This window comes from Bidens hawaiensis, unplaced genomic scaffold (assembly GCF_021521415.1).
Source record: "Bidens hawaiensis isolate Kalapana, Puna unplaced genomic scaffold, B.hawaiensis_p1.1 tig00001035_1, whole genome shotgun sequence".
Lineage (NCBI taxonomy): Eukaryota > Viridiplantae > Streptophyta > Magnoliopsida > Asterales > Asteraceae > Bidens > Bidens hawaiensis.
The window spans coordinates 397,210-418,921 of record NW_027491061.1 but is presented as its reverse complement, the minus strand read 5'-3'; the positions used below and the strand labels follow the sequence as shown (position 1 = coordinate 418,921).

Below are 21,712 nucleotides of genomic sequence, written 5' to 3'. Positions count from 1 at the left end.
CAGAGCAGGCGTGCCGTGCACTCTTCGTCTTCTACCAACTGCAGGCTAGGCACGTGGTCTGGCAGGAGTTGGTGGGCAGGCGGCGGCTATTGGTCACAGTGCTGTGGCGTGCTGTCTGCCACGCTGCTGTCAGTGAGCTGTCGCATTCTTGGTCAGATCTTTTGTCTTTACCTCGTCAGGTATCACGCAAAAGATCCTCCATACGGACTGGCCCATTTTGGCGGGAGTTTTCCCCCTCCCGCCTTTGCTCATTCTTTCAGGTGACACTGAATATTTGTAAGTGTTAAGCCTTATGCGTGTAGCTATGCTGTGCGGGTAGCCTTCCCTGATGGCTTGTATCCGCAACTGCGGGAACAGGCGGGTTACTTCACCATTGGGAGGCTTTTCCCTGCGTATGCAGCTTGCATACTGCGCGTAGGCTTCTCTGAGCATGGTGGGTCCTGCGGGAGTAGATGGTCTTTGCGCAGACATCCCTGTTCAAGGTGAGTCATGCGGGACCAACTGAGCCCTGCTGGGACCTACCTCTTCACTCATATACAATCAAACGATCAGTTACATATCGCTAAACATCTTGTTATTAAATACACTAAAACACAGTTGAATTTTATATTAATAGTTTTTTGATATTTACCTATCAATATTTGAGTTTTGTGCCATTCAAAAAAACATAAAAAAAATAGAAATAAAAATCAATTCATGTATCATGCATTTTTCCGTCTTACTGTATATCCAGACATTAATTGGGGTTTGTAAGATGCTTGTCAATCCACTTGTGGCTAGTATGTGTTTTTGGGATATAATTTACTGTTTTGGTTTCCAATGTTGAATTTGAAACATAACGACGTAAGTAATGTTGTTGTCGCAATGTGTTGGTTTCAAAATATGTTAAACTTGAGTTTTTTTTATCCTTCACCACATTCCTCTATTGTATATAGTGGACATTAGCATCGTCTACCTTTCACTTTGATATGTAATAACTATGCAAATAAGCTTCACATATGTTGTCCCTAACTTTCAGCAACTTGAAACAATAAAGTCTTGTTTTATTATTGAGAGGTAGGTATATGGAATTTGGAGATAGTGATTGATTTTTCAATTTTAAAAGTTGCTATGTGGTAAATAAAACACTTACTTAAAAAGAGTTTTATTAATAAATAAAAAGTTATTGCTGATAAATACAAATAATATATTATATTTTCTTATCACGTGTTACAGAATATAATAAATTAAATTCATATCATTTAATTACGAACACATGTGGATAAACGTGTTAACGATCACTCGCTTTTAAACTATAAATCTAACCGTTCGACGTTCGTTATATCCGACCCTTCAAACTGCAAAGCATCACCCAAATTATATGAATCTCAAATCTACTAATTTCATTGTTTCTTGTTTAAACGGCTTAATACTTTTAAACCACAAATAACATTTTCATTTTCAATATATATTAAAGTATAACATAACATAAATATATTGCTATTACAATCAATAATAAAATCATCATAAATCATAAATGAGTATAAAAACATCCCTTTAATCACATTTAATTCACTTAATAATTACAATTAACATAACAATAATCATCATTATCATTGATTTTGACTGTAAAAACATACTTAGGTAAATAATTAAAATAAAAAATAAATCTACCAACCTTATGAAATGGAATCAACAACATCAAAATCAAAGCAATATTCATCTAGCTCTCTCTGCACATATATATATTATACACATATATATATACACACACACATATATATACATATATCTCCTGTTTCATCAAAATCATCTTCATCTATCGCCTCATGCTCTCCAATCCAAATTCATCCTATTTCCAATTGAATCCGATAAGTTTAATTTTTCTAATTCGTGACGTCATCCGACAACGAACGGCAGGTATCTGTTTAATTTTTGCAAAATTATGATGAATTTTATTTATACGTTCGATTTCGATTCTCAGTTTGAAAGTAGATGTGTGATATGTGCAATCTGTATAATCGAAATTAGAGGTGTAATTTGATGTAATTTGTTAAACCTAGGGTTTCTGGATTAGGTGTTGATGTTGAATTTAGGTTTATTATTAAGCAGATATTTAAGTTATGTGTAGTATACAGGATTACAGTCATCTGCATAGAAAATGTTAATTAACCTGTTTGACCTTTAATTGATTGACTATTTAGTGCATGTGTGATGACTATTTGTTATTGTTAGTCTAGTGTTGGTTTCTGTGTTACCTAATCTGGCATGCTAAACATTTGAAGGAATTGAGCTTATGCGTATAATTGATTTCACTCTTTCAGAAGTTAGTGTAAAGTGCCTGTCTAATACATCTAACTGGAAATAGAGCTGTGATTCGATACAGTTTGTTAAACCTAGGACATTTCGGATTGCATATTGATGTTAGGTTTAGTATTAAGCAGATTTACATGTAGTGTGCGATTCTTTCTATAGATAATTTTTAATTAATCTGTTTGACTACTGACTCGTGCTGTTTTGGATACTAATGGTGTGGTTTTTGGATTTATTTATGCTTGATGCTGAATTTAGTGCATGTATGATGACTGTTTGTTATTGTTTAGTCTAGTGTTGGTTTCTATGTTACCTAATCTGGCATGCTAGCACATTAAATTTGAAGAAATTGAAGTTATGCAAATAATGGATTAACTGTTTCATAAATTTGAGTAAAGTTAGATTTGTTTTTTTTTTCCGGTTTTTAACAACTCCGCGTCTCAGAAATCGGATGGCTGCTTTTTTTTCAATTTACAAGAGTATTGTATCACATAGCTTGTGTTGAATTTGTGTGAAGGAGGTAATAAATAATTGATACTATTCTTACAGTAGAAGTAAACCTCATATAACCTCATATATCCTCATATATATACGTCAGTTTGTTCTGTGTGTTTCTTGCGTTTCATGCGCGATTTTTAGGCAATGTTAGTGTAAAGGGACATCTAGAGGCCAATGACCTCATTATCTATATCAAGTTATTTTAAAATGTGTCATATGTTTCTCGTGGTTCAGTTTATTAATTTTACGCAACATATCATATAATCATGTCAATAATACTTGTATTGGTTTTTATTTTCGATATCCATTGCGACGTATTTAAGAGATAAAACCTAATGACCAGCACATATAGTTACACCTTTTAATTAAGCCAATGTCCTTACCTGATAGTTGCAAATTTGAATCCAAATATTAAATGTTCTTATCCTTTTGCCCATAGAAGTACAAGCCAGGAGAAACAAATGTAACACAGTAGGATTCAGTGACATGCAGCATAAAGTGGTGGCCCAGGGAGGCAGGGCCCAAATCATGGCCCCGTGTCCTTTATTTGAAGTTTACTTGATTTACCTCTTTCATGTTGGCCACCAGTTTGTTAGGGACCCCCTAGGAGTTACCAACTAAACACTGTAGGATCCAACCTATGGCCTTCAGTTTGAATGTTTGATCACTGATGCCTTATTGTTTCATAAGTGGATCATTAATCTTCAGCTTCTCTTAGATTGAGAGTTTGACGCTGCAATCGTTAAGCCTTAATAATTAGGTTGGGTGTCAGCGGCCTGTATGCAGTTTGACTATCTCACTTTGTCTCATTAAAAAAGGAAAATAAATTAAGCCTCAACAATTCATTCTATCTGAAGCTGGAGTTAGATATTTCCTAGAGTAATTAGCACCCGTAGACAGTTCTCAAGGATAGATATGCTATAACTGAACATTTGAAAATGAAATTCTTCTGACTTATGTGATATTGCTAAATTTCAATAGAAGAAGCTTGGTATGCTTTTGCTGAGGTCACCTTTACCTTAAAGTTCTGTCTTTGTTGAATTTCAGAGGTATTAAAAAAGATCATAACATGGTCTACATCTTCTTCTTTATTTTGATTTGTTTCTCTTTTGCTTCTTTAGTAGTAGCGACATGACTTCTAGCTTTGGTGAAGAGGGCCCCGCTATTGTGCAATTGCAAAAGTGGGAACCTTCTTGTTTACAAGTGAACCTGAAACAGTTCCGTGAAGCTTTCCTTTCCCCAACCAGAGAACTTATACTGTTACTTTCATATCACCATGAAGGGCTGCTTCTTCCTATAGTAAAAGGTCAACATCCATACTTTATTGCTCATGTTATATGTTCAAATCTGGTTTTTGTTGATCTGAAAATGCAAGTTCTCTTTTATCTGCAGATGTAAGGGTGGATGATCAAATCAATTCCGATCCAGTAACACATGCTCCCCAAGCAGATATTGTAAGATCTAATAGCTACCCTATGCTTTCTGATATAAATTCACTTGCTTGGGGTATATGTGAGGATTCAAATAGTGAGCATGACAGAGCTTCATTTAGAGAACTTTTATTTGTGATTGGAGACCGTGGGTTGACCGTCCATGCATTTTGTCAACCGAGTCAATGCTATGAGTCCATCGAACCTATGCCAGATGGCCAGAATGGAGAAGGGATATGGGTGGAGTGGGGTCCATCTACCTCAGGAGATGTAATAGTAGACACTTTCGTGGGGTCTGGAGATGATCTGTTAGAGATTGCTGAACCAAAAAAGTGGCTGAAAACTTTTCTTACTAAGGTCATAACAGTCGAATCTGAAGGCAAACTTTATAGCAGATTTCCAGACAAGTCACAGTTCCCATCCTCCATTAAAGTTGTTTCCTCTAACATTTTTGAAAATGATTCTACACTTCTGAGGTTCATATTAAACAAAAATAGTGATTTAGATCCTGAGGGGGATGAAATGAACATATCATACAAATGTTGTGGAGTGTTTGTTAATAATTCACATGACCTAATTGGGTTTGTTTTAACATGGGTTAATGATGAATCTGAAAGAAAGAAGAGAAAACATGTACTTGTTGGTAAGATAGTTAGCTGGGGCATACAATGGGTCTGCTCAGTGAATCTTGATGAGGATGTATATATGGTTCCTGTAGATCAATGGACGGACTTCAAGTTCTTAGATAAATATCTTATATGCCTTAATTCTACTGGCCAGATACATTTTTTTGGTGATGTAACTGGTGAATACATGGGGTGTGTTAATCTTTTAGAGATATATGGATTGAAAAAGGTATCTGATCAAAACAATGATTTTGTTGGTAAAAGTGTGTTTAGGACACTTCTTGTTGCTTCACGTGCCTCATTGTTGGCTGCAGTTGATGACTATGGTATAGTTTATGTAACTCGTGTCAGTGATCTTCTTTCAGACATAAATAACACAGTTGAAAAATCACTGCCACAATTTGAACAGTTAAAGTACAGGACATTGGTTGGTTGGGAGGTTGGTGGAGCTGACATCAGCCACCAAAGGCTATATGATTATCTTTCTCCAAATACAACATTTAAGGATAAAATGGAAAGTAAAGAGTCAGTTATTGCCGGTTTCTCTGCTGCTTCACAGATAACAAGACATAAATCCACCCACAGTGCTTCGAGAAGTATATTTCTTCCACCAGATAAATATAGCAAAGATGATGTTATATGCCTTTCTCCATTTGGAATCACCCGGCTTCGTAGAAATAATAAGATTTCCCGAATTATCCATTTCAGCTTGCATTTAAACTCGGGTAGTAATGATGATAAAGGCTCAAATGGAGGTCGGGAAGTTACTATCGCTGATGCAGTTGGTTGCATGTTTCATGGATGTTTTTATTTGGTCACAGACGATTCTCTTTCAGTAGTTCTCCCTTCTATTTCAGTAGCTTCTGGTTGTATTCCTGTTGAAGCCATTGGATTTCGCCAGGTTAATTGTAGTTTAATGGATCAAAGTGTAAATCTCATTGAAGTAAAAGGGTTGAAACAGCCCTGGCTAACTTGGAAATTGGAGGTTTTAGATAGAGTTCTTTTATATGAAGGTCATGAAGAGGCAGATCATTTATGCTCGGAAAATGGTAAGCTTTTTATTTATTTTAATTTTTATTATTAATATAAGTGCCTATAAATCTTTAGGTGCTTCACTGTAGCTGAGTTATTTGAATGCTTATGTGTTATCGGTACGCACACTCTTTAAGTATTTGCCTCTGTAGTAATTTTGTATCAAGTGTTTTTTGTACTTAGATTTTCTTTCACCCATTTACATTCATTTTTTTCTTATGAAGAGTCCCAATGCTGCAATTCTGTGAATCATTTATTATAATAATGCTCCTGTCAAAATATAGTACCAGAACAATCCTCTCTTATGTTGCTTGAATAATCAAGTAATCATAGAAACTTCATGTTACCTTGAATTTCTCCATGGCCTGGGAGAAGAAAAATCAAACCTGATAATTGTTGACCCAGTTTAACGTTGACCATATTAGCATCTAAAACAGAACTATGCATGGGCTTAGTTGACTTCACCTTGTTAATTGGATTATTAATCTAAGCATCAGTTAAGTACCCTGACAATTGTTGACCCAAATTCAAGACTCATTTTCTACCTGGTTAAGAAATCTTCCATGCTCCAGTTTAAGATTATTTAGCCGTATGCTTAGCTTATGTTGCAGACGTGATACACAAATATAATTTCTAGGACATCCAAATATAACATATCACTTTAACATAAGATTCATATCTGTATCTGTCAGGGTGGGACTTGAAAATTTCTCGGATACGCCGCTTGCAACTGGCACTGGATTACTTGAACTTTCAAGAAATAGAGATGTAAGATTTGTAACATTTCTTTGCAACCTTTTGCTATTAGTTTCTCTTTGGGTCATTTGATTGACTCAAGCAGTCAAGCATTTACAAAATAGAAATACATTTTAGTACCAATAAGGAACTAATAAATTCAATTTATAATCTTCTATAAATGGGAGTACCTACTATAAAGTAATGCATAGTGGGCCTTTTATTTCATCAGTATCACATTTTTCTCCAAGTCTGTAACTAACAGACCGATATTGAAAAAATAATTTAGTATAATAGAAAATACTTGATTGTTAATTTACAGGATGCATAAAGGTATAAATATGTAATTGTCTTGTGCTTTTTCATGGATAATCAGTTCATTAGAGATGCTTGCTGGTGTGAGTTTAGCAGAAGAAGGCGTTATAAGATTGGTCTTTGCTGCTGTTTATTTAATGTTGAACAAAGGTGGAAATGATAATGATGTATCTGCTGCATCAAGGTATGATTCTTTTTTTAATTTTAATTGATATATTATTTATGTTGATGTCCATTTTGTTATAAGTAGGTTGTAGTGTCATATCATTTTCTTCTCTTATCTTCTTGTCTTGCGCTGTTTACATTTGTGATCAGGCTTCTGTCTTTGGGCACTCGCTTTTCTACCAAAATGATACGTAGCTATGGATCATTGCAGCATATTCAAAATGGGGTTATGTCTACAAGTAACCCAGGAATAAAAGATTCTTCTCTTCTGTTTCTTTTAGCAGATAAAGAGCATAATGAAACTGAAAATTCAAGAAGGCTTCAGGAAATGGCTAGCTTGCTGGAGATTATAAGAAACATGCAATGTCGTCTTGCTACCAAATTTAAAAAATCTGTTACACGATTGGTATGTTCTATTATTATTATTATGATTATTATTTATTATAACAAATTACATTTAACAAATTACATTTTCCTTTCCTTAGATATATAGCAAATTTCTCTTTCATCCTTAAAACTATGGAAATAACAGAAGTCGTCCATTATATTTGTATATTGTCACAGTTTACGTCATTTCCACTAATGGGCTTTAGTTTTTTCTGTTAAGTCTAGACGTCTAGTCATGTGCCTTGCATGTGTGAGTAATATGGTCTTTTTAGCTCATTTACCCAACAAATAAAAATCCAAAATAAAAAAAAAATAAATTAATTTACGCACAGACAATAATAATAATAATAACTAGGGTTGTATCTCTACTGTATCTTACCCCCCCCCCCCACACACACACACCCCAGCTTCTACCAAAAACAAATATGGCTAGGAGAGAGCTAAGATACAACCTCATCTTTGTGTGTGTGTGTGCATGTTTATTTTTAATCAGAATTATTATAAATTTTATTTTGGAAATGTTTTGTTGAGTAAATGAGTTAAAAAGACTATATAACAGAAAACTAACGCCAGTTAGTGGAAAGGACGATTTCTGTTAGCTCATTTACCCAACAAATAAAAATCCAAAATAAATTAATTTACGCACAGACAATAATAATAATAACTAGGGTTGTATCTCTACTGTATCTTACCCCCCCCCAGCTTCTACCAAAAACAAATATGGCTAGGGGAGAGCTAAGATACAACCTCATCTTTGTGTGTGTGTGTGTGTGTGCATGTTTATTTTTAATCAGAATTATTATAAATTTTATTTTGGAAATGTTTTGTTGAGTAAATGAGTTAAAAAGACTATATAACAGAAAACTAACGCCAGTTAGTGGAAAGGACGATTTCTGTTACTTCCTTAGTTTAAGGACGAAAAGTTGAAATTTGCTGTATGCGTAAAGGTCGAGACTGTAATTTGCTCTTATCGTTATTACTATTTTTTTTAATACTCAATTATGAAATCAAATGGGTGGTGTCACAGGGGGATGGTTTAAAGTCGTTGGAATTTGTGGAATCAGAGTTATCACAAGATGATCCAAACGTCTCATCAATGGAAACAACAAATGAGCAGGAAAGACATGCTTTGAAAGGAATGGAATCATTTGACTCTAGATCATATTCAGATTTGGAGAGTTTAGGTGGAGCATCTATTTCTCAAACAGAGACAAGTTTCCTCGGAAGGAGAGGCGTTTTATATGAAAATCCTAAAGAGATGATTAGTCGTTGGGATGCAGATCATTTGGACCAAAAAGATGTTGTGAAAGATGCCTTACTTTCTGGTCGTCTTCCATTAGCCGTCCTTAAATTGCATCTTCATAATCAAGAAGGAAGAGATGCTAACCAAGAGCTTAACGATACCTTTGAGAAAGTTCGTGATATTGGAAGGGCTATTGCTTATGATCTGTTTCTTAAGGTGCTTGTTATACCACATTTTAAATGTAAACTTTTTTTTAATGCTTTTTTTTAACTCTAATGCATTCATTACCTGTTATACTCAAAAGGGTGAAACTGAAGCTGGTGTAGCCACACTTCAAAAGCTAGGAGAGGATCTGGAAAGTTGTCTGAGACAGCTGGTTTTTGGCACTGTAAGGAGATCTCTCAGAAAGCAAATAACTGAAGTGATGAAGATTTATAGATATCTTGGACCATATGAGTCAAAGATACTTGAAGGGATATCATTTATTGAGGTATTTGTCATGTTTATGTTTTCTTTTAGGGGCAATTTCATAGAATAGTAACCAAGTTTCAAAAGTGTTCCAATTAGGTCACTCAACTTTAAAAAGTGTTCCATTTAAGTTACTCAACTTTCATATTTTATTAAATTAAAGGTTTTAACATGTATTTTTAGCCTTTTTCTTTTTTGTCTCACATAGGAAATCTTTTTATCTTTTTTTTTATGTTGACGTTGAGTGGCGACGTAAATTTTATTTTTTATTTTTAAATTTGAATATAATTAACGTTTTTAAAATTTTTCTAAATTTACCTACATATATTGGAAATTTCGACCCCCACATCTTATCCTTCATTTCTTTCTCGACGCACAAAAAAATCGGTGAGACTCTATTTGAAGATTTAGTGACCAGATTTGAGAAAAATATGCATGAGTGATCTAATTGAAACACTTTTGAAACTTGATTACTATTCTCAGAGATATTCCCTTTCTTTTTTATCCAGTTGCCTCATTCTGATCCTGATACTTGATTGTTTTGTGATAGAGGGTGTACCCTTGCAGTAGTTTTTCTGGAACATTCCGTGCCAGGCAAAAGGAGTTGATGGCAGTTTGTGATGTTAATTCACCAGAAGAAATCAAGCTTTCTTTGTTGAATTCACTATCTAATAAACTTGCAATTGAGTGTGGTGAAGTTGATGGAGTTGTGCTAGGTTTATGGAGACATGTCAGCAAATATCCAGATGTTTCTGTGATTGATGATGATGATGACACCCATGATTCTTACTGGGCTGCAGCCGCCGTCTGGTCTGATACTTGGGATCAGAGAATTATTGATCGTGTAAGTTTGTATCTAGCATGCAAGTATAATTCTTTCTTGATGTTATAAACTGACACAACAATACATATTTATTAATCCAACTAAAATAGTTTATATGTTTCTTATTTGCAGATAGTGCTAGACAGACTTTCTCTTATGGATCTTAATGTGTCATGGGAATCACAATTTGAGTACCACATATCCCACAGTAACTGGGAGGAAGCTTCCAAACTCATAGATATAATTCCATCATTTTCATCATCACATGGAAATCTTAGAGTGAGTTTGGATGGTTTACCAAGTACATCTGTTGGAACCAAAAGTGAGTTTGGCGATTATGGAAACTACATGTATTCTATACAAGATTTGGATGCTGTGTACATGGATGTCCCAGATATCAAAATACTAAGATTCCCATCCATTAATACATCCTCCGCGTGGTTGAAATCACTTGTGGAATCTCAACTCGCTAAGAAATTCATATTCCTTAAAGAATTCTGGGAGGGTACTGAGGAATTAGTATGTCTTTTAGCACGGTCAGGCTTTGTTACCAATTACAGTGATGTATCTCTTCCTGAGGAGTCAACAAACGAGTCAACTGATCTGTATTTAGTAAATGTTGATAATGACATCAGCAATGCTTCTTTCCTGGGTCTGCACAAGCTTTTTCTGCAGCAGTGTATTCAACTTAACTTGCCATTCCTACTTGATCTTTACCTCGATCACCATAAGTTGGCTATAGGTCGTGAACATCTTTCTCCCTTGCTTGAAGCTGCTGTAAGTTAACATTATATGTTCTTTCCAGTTTTCATTTCTATTCTATTCTCAATTACGCTTGTAAACGTATTGAACGAACACGAACGGGCATGTTCGTGTTCGTTTATGTTTGTTCATGTACGTAAACAAATGAACATAGATGAACAAACATAACTGAGCTACAACCAATCAAAAGTAAATGTGAACAACAATTTCTTGGGCCTAAAAAGCTATTTAAACTACATTTATTTCTAGACTAATGGACTTAAACACACGTAAACTAACGAACATAAATGAATGTTGGGCCTAAAAAGCTATTTAAACTACACTAATTTGTAGACTAATGGACTTAAACACGCGTAAACTAACGAACATAAATGAATGGGACATATGTTCATGTTTGTTTGTTTAACTAATTGATCAAAGTTGTTGTTCATGTTCGTTCGTTTTAATATAGAAACAACATAAACGAAATTCCCACCGAACATTTTACGAACAGTTCACTGAACGTTCGGTTCGTTTACTGGCCTGTGCTCAGTATTATGTTTATGCATTGTGATTCCTGTCTGCACAGGGAGATTGTCAATGGGCAAAATGGTTACTTTTATCAAGAGTCAAAGGGAGTGAATATGAGGCATCATTCTCAAACGCTCGTGCAATTGCATCGCACAATTTCTCTCCCGGAAATACCCTTGGCGCGGTTGAAATCGATGATATAATTCATACAGTTGATGACATTGCTGAAGGAGCAGGTGAAATGGCAGCTATAGCCACATTAATGTATGCACCAGTTCCTATTCAAGATTGCTTGAGTACCGGTAGTGTAGATAGGAACCGAAGCTCCTCAGCTCAGTGCACATTAGAAAACCTTAGGCCAGCTGTACAACGGTTTCCTACACTATGGCGCACGTTAGTTGCAGCATGTTTTGGGCAAGATCCAACTTGCAATTATTTTAGTTCCAGATCAAAAGGTAAGTGTTTCTATATTTATTCGTTTTGTTTGCTTCTTTATTTATTATATGTGAAATGTTTCTGACTCCAATTATTTGTAAACACAGTCTTTGGAAATTCTTATTTATCCGACTATTTGAACTGGCGTGACAATATCTTTTACTCTGCTGGACTTGATACTTCACTTGAACAAATGCTCCCGGGATGGTTCTCTAAGGCTGTTCGGAGACTGGTTCAACTTTATGTGCAGGTTTTACTGATTGTTATTACTCCTTTCATCTGACAATAAACACAACATTGCATTTTTTTACAAAGTTTCCAGAGACGTTACTTTTTTTGCTCATAACTCACATATTAACATCACACTGATATCTTCAGTTTTGACAATAGATGATAATAGTTTGTTTTCTTGCATTCACTGCAGGGTCCTCTTGGTTGGCAATCCATTCCAGGGATGCCAGTGGAGGAATCTTTTCTCATTAGGGATGTTGATTATGTAGATAATGGTAATGAGCAAGTTAAGATCACCGCATTATCTTGGGAAGCTGCCATCCAAAGACATGTTGAAGAATTATATGGTCCTTCATTAGAGGTTAGTGATATTGTTACGTGAATCTCAATTATGACCTGCCTTGTCACTCGACACTTGAGAATCAGTTTCTTATGTTCACACTTTTTAATAATTGGTTTCAGGGATCTAGACTCGGGCTTGAGCATCACTTGCATCGTGGACGTGCCTTGGCAGCTTTTATACATCTTCTATCTTTAAGAGTTAAAAAGCTAAAATTGGAATATGAAACACGCAGAATGCATTCAGACACATCAGTAAATGGTCAATCAAATATTCAATCCGATGTTCATACTCTGCTTTCTCCAATAACGCCAGACGAAGAATCTCTTCTTTCATCTGTGAGATTCACTGCTCTTATTATCTGTATAACAAGTCCATTATTGATTATTCTCACTTAATTACTTACATAATCTTCTGGTGGTGATTTGCATGCAGGTCATGCCCCTTGCAGTCATGCATTTTGAGGATTCAGTGTTAGTGGCTTCATGTGCTTTCCTTTTAGAGCTATGTGGATTATCTCCTAGTATGCTTCAAGTGGATATAGCTGCTCTGAGGCGAATATCTTCTTTCTTTAAATCTATTGATCACACAGATAACTCTGTGCAAACTTCATTTAAGGGCTCTGCGTTTCTTGAAGGTGATATTACTGGTTCAATGGCTCGAGCATTGGCCGAATACTATTTAAAAAACTACAACACTGGTGTTACGAGGGAAAAAGATAAATATAGTAGCACTAATGGTAAACAAGCCAGTCGAGCACTTGTGCTTGTTCTTCAGAATCTGGAAAAAGCAAGTCTCCCGTCATTGGTTAGTGGAGAAACATGTGGATCTTGGTTGATGAGTGGAAATGGTGATGGGGCAGATTTGAGGGCACAGCAGAAAGCTGCAAGTCAGCATTGGAGTTTGGTAACAGAGTTCTGTAAAATGCATCAGATACCCTTGAGCACCAAGTATTTGGCGGTTTTAGCTAAGGACAATGACTGGGTACATTATTATCTATGCTAACATGTTTTAAAATTGTTATCTAACCTATGTCCCTCAACATATAAACCGACATTATTGTTTTTAGGTTGGATTTCTGTCAGAGGCTCAGGTTGAAGGGCATCCTTTTGACACGGTGATCCAAGTGGTAGGCTTCTTGTTCATTTCTCTTTTGTTGCTTTACCGTTTTAGCATTTGTATTTTTAACTGTAGTTTTCGCTACAAGTATTTGGGTGGGTGGGTGAAAGGGGGGGGGGGGTCAAACGAGTAATTTCTTTATGGGGTCGGGTCAGATTGGGTAAAAGATTACGCACTTTGTCTCCTTGCAGTGATAATCTGACTTTCTAAATGAAATGATTTAAGGAGGTTTTTGGCATTTTTATTACAGTTTGGTCAACTTTCAACTTGATTGACCTGTTAGAATTAGGCCTGTAATTAAACCTGGACAGTTAGTGAACCGTTATGTGGGAAGTTTGCTTATTTAATAAACGAACGATCATGAAGAAAACATTTTTGTTCATTTAGTTAGAAGAACGAACATGAACTTTCAATTATGTTCATGAAGGTCCGTTTACGTTCGTTCCTTTAAATTTGTTTATGTTCGTTCGTTTATCTTCTTTTACATTTGTTAGTTCACCTCTTTTTATATATTCATTTAAAATTTTTAGACACATTACAACTTAGTCAAGTTTTAATAACTTTTTAGGCCCAAAACATTGTTCTTCACATTACATTAGTTGGTTGTAGCTCAGTTATGTTCGTTAGTCTGTGTTCAGTTATGTTTGTTCTTTTATACTGTTAACGAAAGAACATGAACATGTTTGTTTTTGATAATTTGTTCCATTAAAGGTAAACGAATGAACTCAAAACATGCTCCTTTCGTGTTCGTTCGGTTTGTTTAGAAGCCTAGTTATAGTTAAAACATTAACCAAATTGACCTGATCATAGGCAAATTAGTCGAAATTGCCATCTCTCTACAACCTGTTATATGTTAGTTTGTTACTATTACTATGACTATTGTGGTTTGTTGTTATTATATGCCACAACAATGAGCCATGTTGCCAACCTTTTAACCATATATGCTGTATTGCAGGCTTCAAAGGAGTTCAGTGATCCTTGTCTAAAGGTTCATATTACAACAGTTCTCAAAGGAATGCAGTCAAGGAAAAACACCCCTTCCTCAAACTTCAACACCACAAATAAAAAGAATGAATCTTCGTTTTTGGAGGATAACAATTACATCCCTGTGGAACTCTTTGGTATAATAGCTGATTGTGAAAAACAGAAAAATCCCGGAGAGACCCTTTTGTTAAAAGCAAAGGATTTATGTTGGTCAGTTTTAGCAATGGTTGCTGCATGCTTTCCAGATGTATCTCCATTATGCTGCCTAACAGTTTGGCTTGAGATAACAGCAGCAAGGTTAGCCACCTACTTTTAAATTTTTATAGCGTTCATATAAGATAAATGTATATTGTTTTATTTTCTTTCACAGGGAGATAACATCCATCAAAGTGAACGATATTGCCTCTCAAATATCTAGTAATGTTGCAGCAGCTGTGGATGCTAATAATTTATTGCCAGTGACTGCTAGATCCCAAACACTTCATTACAACCGGAGGAACCCTAAACGAAGGCGGCTTATGGAGTCTGGGCCCATTGATACATTAACTTCAAAGGGGTCTGATGCATCTACTGCTTCCAGTAACACTAGCATATTCTTTGATCAAGGAATTATTCTTGGAGGAGAAAGTAAAGAGATCACTGATGAGAATAAAGTTTCCACAGAATCTGATAAAGTGTTTGATTCATTGTCTAAAATGGTTGCTGTTCTTTGTGAGCAACGTCTATTTCTTCCTTTGCTGAGAGCTTTTGAAATGTTTCTTCCATCATGCTCACTATTGCCTTTCATCCGTGCTCTTCAGGTTAGTTCTAAATCTTGAACTTCAATTTTAGAGGTGAAAAGATGGGCAGGCCGTATGGGTTAAACCATCACGCCTTTTGTCCAAAATGATTGATTTTTATCTGCAGTTAGTGTGTCAAACGGAGTTGTATTCAAAATAAAGTATTTTTTTCGTATCGCAAACTAATTGCCATTACGGTACCGACCGAACAACATTCTGGTACCGGTGTTCAGTTTTATTGTTTTCGATTTCAATATGAGCCAGTTTCTGTATTATTCGGTATTCTTGCACGGGTACCGAACCAGTGTTTTACCACCATAATCAATACGGTTAGTTTTCCACGACAAAGTCAGTTTGGATCTTTTGGTTACAAAGTGTGCTTTTCTGCGGCAACACGCCTTACTAGTTTTAAAAGGTATCGTATTTTTTAGTGACATGATTTAGAAGGTTTTATGTGACGAACGTACACGTTGGGAAACTATTAGCCGTTTAGCCCTTTATCTTATAATTCTTTTACGTTTACCCATTGATTCATTAGAGATAAGAACATACCCGAACCCATTTGTAAGTAAATGGGTCAAAATTGCCACATCTACATTAAGTTATCACTTTGATTTTAGTTTTTACTCATGAATTGCTTGTTGTGCGCCTTTTTTCTCACTCTAATTCTTCTGATTAAAAAAACAATATGTGGTATGCAGGCCTTCTCTCAGATGCGTTTATCAGAAGCTTCTGCTCATCTAGGTTCATTTTCTGTTGGAATCAAGGAAGAACATATCAATATACAAACAACTCCAGTGAAAGATGGGCCAATTGGGAGTTCACTGGTTTCGGTTGCACAAAAAGCTTCTGATGCAATGCTGATGACATGTCCATCACCTTATGAAAAAAGATGCTTATTGCAATTATTATCCGCTACTGATTTTGGTGATGGTGGATCTGCCATGTCACACTACCGAAGACTGTATTACAAAATCAGTTTAGCAGAGCCTTTGTTACGCAAAGATGATGTTTTACATCTAGGAAATGAATCTTTGGATGATGCTTCACTTTTAACCGCCTTGGAAACGAATGGGTACTGGGAACAGGCTCGCAATTGGGCCAGACAGTTGGAAACTAGTGGTGGACCTTGGAAGTCAGCTGTACATCATGTAACTGAAACACAGGTATTTTTACAGTTAGTTTTATTTTATATGTATAATTTAATGTTATCTAAAAGTAAATCTCCATTTTATAGGCTGAATCAATGGTGGCTGAGTGGAAAGAATTTCTTTGGGATGTCCCTGAAGAGAGAGTTGCTTTGTGGGGCCACTGCCAGATGCTTTTTGTCAGATATGCTTTTCCTCCATTACAGGTATCTCTGTCCAGTAGGCCTGTAAACAAATTAAAAGAACATGAACTAGACATGTTTATGTTCATTCATTAAACTTTAACTGAACAAACTATCAAACTTGAACAATTAAACGAGCGGGTTCGTTTAACTTTAACTGAACAAACGATCAAACACGAACAATTAAACAGACCCCTTCTGTTCGTGTTTGTTCGTTAACAGATGGTTCACAAACGTAAACAAATTACCATTAATAACATGGGTGAGTGAATATAAACGGACATAACTTAGCAAACATCAATTAAAAGTAAATGTGAACATCAATCTATTGATAAAACTAACCTAAATTGTAGTGAGTGTTATTGTAACTTCGTAAAACTAAACTAATTGAAACAAGTTTAAGATAATTTAAATGAATATACAAACGAACTGACATGAACAACAAACATAAATGAACGTAAACGATAGAACTTAAATCCTAGAGAGACCTGCTTGACACGTTATTTTTTCTTATTTTTGTGGTCTAATAAAGGTTGTCTTTTGCGTTGTAGGCTGGATTATTCTTCCTGAAACATGCAGAAGCTGTGGACAAAGATCTTCCACCAAAGGAACTCCATGAAATGTTGCTTCTTTCTCTCCAGTGGCTAAGTGGGATGATAACTCAGTCTGCTCCGTAAGTACAGTCATTTCATAAGTTCTTAACATCTTGTTTGTTTTTAACTTTTTAAATATTTTTTGTAACTACTTTTAGTGTGTACCCGTTGCATCTTCTGAGGGAACTTGAAACTAGAGTGTGGCTTCTGGCAGTAGAATCAGAAGCTCAGGTTAAAAACGAAGGGGATTTAACCCTAAACAATACCAGTAGAGAAGCCGGATATGGAAAGGGATCAAGTATTGTTGACCATACTGCAAGTATTATAACAAAAATGGACACTCATATTAACACAATGAGAACAAAGAACGAGCATCACAGAACGCCACATGTCATAGATGCAACGGCGTCAAATACCACGAAGTCAAAACGCAGAGCTAAAGCCATAGTGACATCAAGAAAGCCTTTTGAATCTGAAGATGTTTCTGTTTCTAATAATCTGGAAGTTGACTCAAAGTCAACAGAAGAAAGTTCTCGTGTGAATTTATCATTTTCAAGGTGGGAAGAAAGCATTGGACCTACTGAGCTGGAGAGGGCTGTTCTTTCTCTGTTGGAGTTTGGGCAAATATCTGCTGCGAGGCAGCTCCAGCATAAGCTGTCTCCGTCTCATGTTCCATCTGAATTCACTCTTGTGGATGCAGCTTTGAAGCTTGCTGCCATTTCAACTCCTAGCAGTAAAGTAGCCATTTCTGTGTTAGATGATGAAGTGCGTTCAGTGATTCAGACACACAACCTGCCAACTGACCACCATTTTGTGGATCCAATGCAGGTATCAATTTTCGTCTGTGTTTTCATAACCAATGAGATAATGTTTCAAATTTGAATTAATAATCAATTATACTGAAGCTATTCGAAAATGTTTACTTATTAACATCATCTGTAGTGGTGATACAGTTATAGGGTATTAGGTGGCAACATGAGATTAGAGATTGGGAGATCTTCAGTTCTTTACTTTTCTTTTAGGGAAATTGTGAAAAAGAGGAAAAGTTCAATAGACTTTTGTTGAATTCACACGCAAGTCCCTGACTATTTTTGCATGATTAAATCTCTTGCCTTATAAAATTAACAATAACAAATCCTCTTTTATACAAAAATTTTGTTGAGGGACTTTTCGTGTTCAATGATAAAGTATGTTATTTCTTATGATATGAACCCTTTTTTTTCAATTGTGAGAAGTCCAAGGATTTAATTTTGCAAAAAAGTACGTTTATGTTATTAATATTTATCTGTTTTCCCCTTTCTGTGAGTGTGTGCATGTGTTTCTTAGGCTGTTTGACTGATAATGGATACATACAAATATGTGATTCACTTTGGCATTAATATTTACAAATAATTTTATTAAATTTTAGGTATTGGAGAGTTTAACGACCTTTTTCATCGATGGTAGAGGGCGTGGAATGTGTAACAGATTGATATCTGTTGTGAAAGCTGCAAATGTATTGGGTCTTACATTTTCAGAGGCATTTGATAAACAGCCAGTTGAATTGCTACAGCTGCTATCTCTCAAAGCTCAAGATTCATTTGAGGAAGCACATCTTTTAATTCAAACTCATTCCATGCCAGCTGCTAGTATTGCTCAGATTCTTGCAGAATCCTTTTTAAAGGTGCACATTTCATATATTAGTCTTTTATTTTCAGTCTTAAATTAGTCAATATTAGATTGTAACCTGATACTGAGGTAGGGGTGGCAATTAACGACACGGCACGAGAATAATCAGGTTTTGGGTTAGCATATTTAACACAATTATAAAACGGGTCATGTTCAGGTTGACCTGTTAATTAAACGGGTCGTGTTTGGGTTGACCAGTTTAATTAAATGGATTGTGTTTGGGTGACCTGTTTAGTCCTTTAGTTAAACATGTCGACCCACCAAACATTTTAGTTAAACAGGTTGACCCATTAACCCGGTCAACCAATTATTTACAACCCACCAACTTGATTAACACATTATTATCTGGCAACCTGTTTGACAAATTTAGAGAAAGGCGTTAACAGGCCGTGTTTGGGTTATATGATTTTTAAGTGTGTGCAAGTTAGGGATGATCTTTTTTACTCGGATGATAACAGGGGTCATGTTTAGGTTGAGCGATTCAACTCACCAACTCGTTAGCCCACAACCCGACACGATTAAAACTCCTTATTAACAGAGGTGGTAAAACGGCAGTGCGGGTCGGGCTGACACCCTTTAGTATTTTTTTACCTTATAAGTAATAAATGTATTAAATACATTTTATAAACTAATTTTATTACAATGATAATATAATTTTCAAAATAAAGTTGTTTAGTTGGTTTTCATAAATGAGATTGACCCACAATTTTTTGTAATCAATTTCAGGGCTTATTAGCAGCACATCGTGGCGGCTATATTGATTCTCAGAAAGAAGAAGGCCCTGCTCCTTTATTATGGAGATTTTCAGACTTCCTAAAGTGGGCTGAGCTCTGTCCATCAGAATCAGAAATCGGGCACGCGTTAATGCGTTTAGTAATTACCGGACAGGAAATCCCACATGCCTGTGAGGTACCATTATCATCTTAATCATGAAAAAAGTCGCCCAATAATTGATTAATCTATTTAAAAAACAAATACATTCCTTTTCAGGTTGAGCTTCTTATTCTCTCACACCACTTCTACAAATCATCCGCTTGCCTTGATGGTGTTGATGTTCTCGTGGCCCTAGCAGCAACCCGAGTAGAGGCGTACGTTTCCGAAGGCGATTTCCCATGTTTAGCTCGTTTAATAACCGGTGTCGGAAACTTCCACGCCCTTAATTTCATACTTGGGATTCTTATCGAAAACGGGCAGTTGGAACTGCTTCTTCAAAAATACTCAGCCGTCACCGACACTCACACGGGCACTGCACAGGCTGTTAGAGGATTCCGTATGGCGGTTCTTACATCACTAAAACAATTCAACCCAAATGACCTTGATGCATTTGCCATGGTGTATAACCATTTTGATATGAAGCATGAAACAGCTTCACTTCTGGAGTCACGTGCTGAACAATCATATCACATGTGGTTCCTTCGTTACAACAAGGATCATACCGAAGACCTTCTAGAAGCTATGAGATACTTCATAGAAGCTGCTGAAGTTCATTCTTCAATCGATGCTGGTAACAAAACGCGTGCTGCGTGTGCGAGCGCGTCTCTCGTTTCACTTCAAATCCGAATGCCTGATTTCCAATGGCTTAGTTTATCCGCCACGAACGCCCGACGGGCCCTTGTTGAACAATCCCGGTTTCAAGAAGCCCTAATTGTTGCTGAAGCATATGGTCTCAACCAGCCTGGCGAATGGGCCCTGGTGCTTTGGAATCAAATGTTGAAACCTGAGCTCACCGAACAGTTTGTGGCGGAGTTTGTGGCAGTCCTACCTCTCCACCCAACTATGCTGGCGGAAATCGCGCGGTTTTACCGAGCTGAGGTTGCGGCACGTGGGGACCAGTCTCAGTTTTCGGTTTGGTTGACTGGTGGTGGATTACCTGCTGAATGGGCCAAGTATTTGGAACGGTCGTTTAGGTGTCTGTTAAGGAGGACAAGGGATTTGCGGCTGAGGTTGCAGTTGGCGACAATTGCAACAGGCTTTGCTGATGTCATTGCGGGCTGCGTGAAGGCGTTGGATCGGGTTCCTGATAATGGTGGGCCGCTTGTGTTGAGGAAAGGGCATGGTGGGGCCTACCTTCCTTTAATGTAAAGATGTAAACGGGACGGAAAACACAGACAGATGTAGGAGATAGATCGGAATGTTTGTGATAATTGGTTTTCGTGTGGTTATATGGTTAAGTGGCTGTGTTTGGTTGGTGTAATTCTTTTTGTAACGGTTGAAATGTAGCATATTCTGTATTTTTTGTGTTTGTAGGACTTTAAAAACATAAGTTGCTCTTGTACATCACAGTAGTAATGTTGAATATACCATTTTTGATGCTTCCATAGACACCATTTTGCCTTGGTACTTGCTAAATTACAACATATAGTGCAATACCAAGATAGCCTATTTGATGGTGTATGAATCACTTTCCTTTTATTTTGGTTATATAAGTGAAAATAAATCAAGACAAATTCAAAGCTATCAAGTAGATTTCAAGCTTTCGGGCCAGGTCGGATCTAAGTTTGAGGTCAACTCAGCTCTCTAGTATCCTAAGGAATCAAGGACAAATAACCAGCTTATTAGGCCATAAAGTCTTGGATTAATGGGCAGATATCATTGGTCTTGTGTGGGAGCCCCATAACTTTGATGGTTAGATAGTTGCAGGCGCCCCTTGGGGACTTTTTTCCATGGGAGGTCTTCGGTTTCAATCTTTGAAGCGCCAAACCAATAATGAGCGGCTGAAATTCTGTTTCATGGTTCAAACTTAGGTATTGATGATTGGTAGATCTAATAGCTTACCGTTAAGTTAAAACGTTATAATAAAGATAGTTGCAGCTGACATTCCAGCAAGATAGTTGCATTGATTAGTGGAAGTGTTTTTGAAATTGGAAACCACTGTGTGTGTTTTTATGATGGAAGGAGATGAAGAAGGTTCATATTAATAAGGAGATTATAGGAGTGAATTCAATGT

At 36.3% G+C, this 21,712-nt stretch overlaps 1 protein-coding gene across 3 annotated transcripts; it reads left to right on the top strand.

The window, feature by feature from the left end:
• Positions 1-1,507: 1,507 nt before the first annotated feature.
• Positions 1,508-21,157, top strand: LOC143556706 (uncharacterized). Of its 3 annotated transcripts, XM_077045969.1 has the most exons (25): positions 1,508-1,899; positions 3,912-4,096; positions 4,183-5,895; positions 6,571-6,646; positions 6,990-7,112; positions 7,244-7,499; positions 8,508-8,939; positions 9,028-9,213; positions 9,742-10,035; positions 10,147-10,791; positions 11,345-11,741; positions 11,829-11,971; positions 12,146-12,313; positions 12,415-12,630; positions 12,728-13,276; positions 13,362-13,421; positions 14,367-14,692; positions 14,766-15,195; positions 15,876-16,340; positions 16,412-16,528; positions 17,056-17,177; positions 17,256-17,925; positions 18,506-18,760; positions 19,492-19,674; positions 19,756-21,157. In XM_077045969.1, exons 2-25 carry the CDS (start codon positions 3,922-3,924, stop codon positions 20,845-20,847), a joined length of 9,093 nt encoding a protein of 3,030 aa, XP_076902084.1. In that variant the 5' UTR covers positions 1,508-1,899; positions 3,912-3,921; the 3' UTR covers positions 20,848-21,157. The 3 variants fall into 3 exon arrangements, with proteins under 3 accessions (XP_076902084.1, XP_076902087.1, XP_076902096.1); XM_077045972.1 differs by lacking the exon at positions 1,508-1,899 and having other exon boundaries at positions 1,912-4,096; XM_077045981.1 differs by lacking the exons at positions 1,508-1,899; positions 3,912-4,096; positions 6,571-6,646 and having other exon boundaries at positions 5,691-5,895.
• The last annotated feature ends 555 nt before the right edge of the window (positions 21,158-21,712 follow it).

Bases quoted from the DNA above. Each gene is read 5' to 3' on its own strand.
- LOC143556706 (XM_077045969.1), top strand. From the start codon at position 3,922: ATGACTTCTAGCTTTGGTGAAGAGGGCCCCGCTATTGTGCAATTGCAA. The intron at 5,896-6,570 runs GTAAGCTTTTTA...TGTATCTGTCAG, and splicing joins TCATTTATGCTCGGAAAATG to GGTGGGACTTGAAAATTTCT. The intron at 17,178-17,255 runs GTAAGTACAGTC...AACTACTTTTAG, and splicing joins ATGATAACTCAGTCTGCTCC to TGTGTACCCGTTGCATCTTC.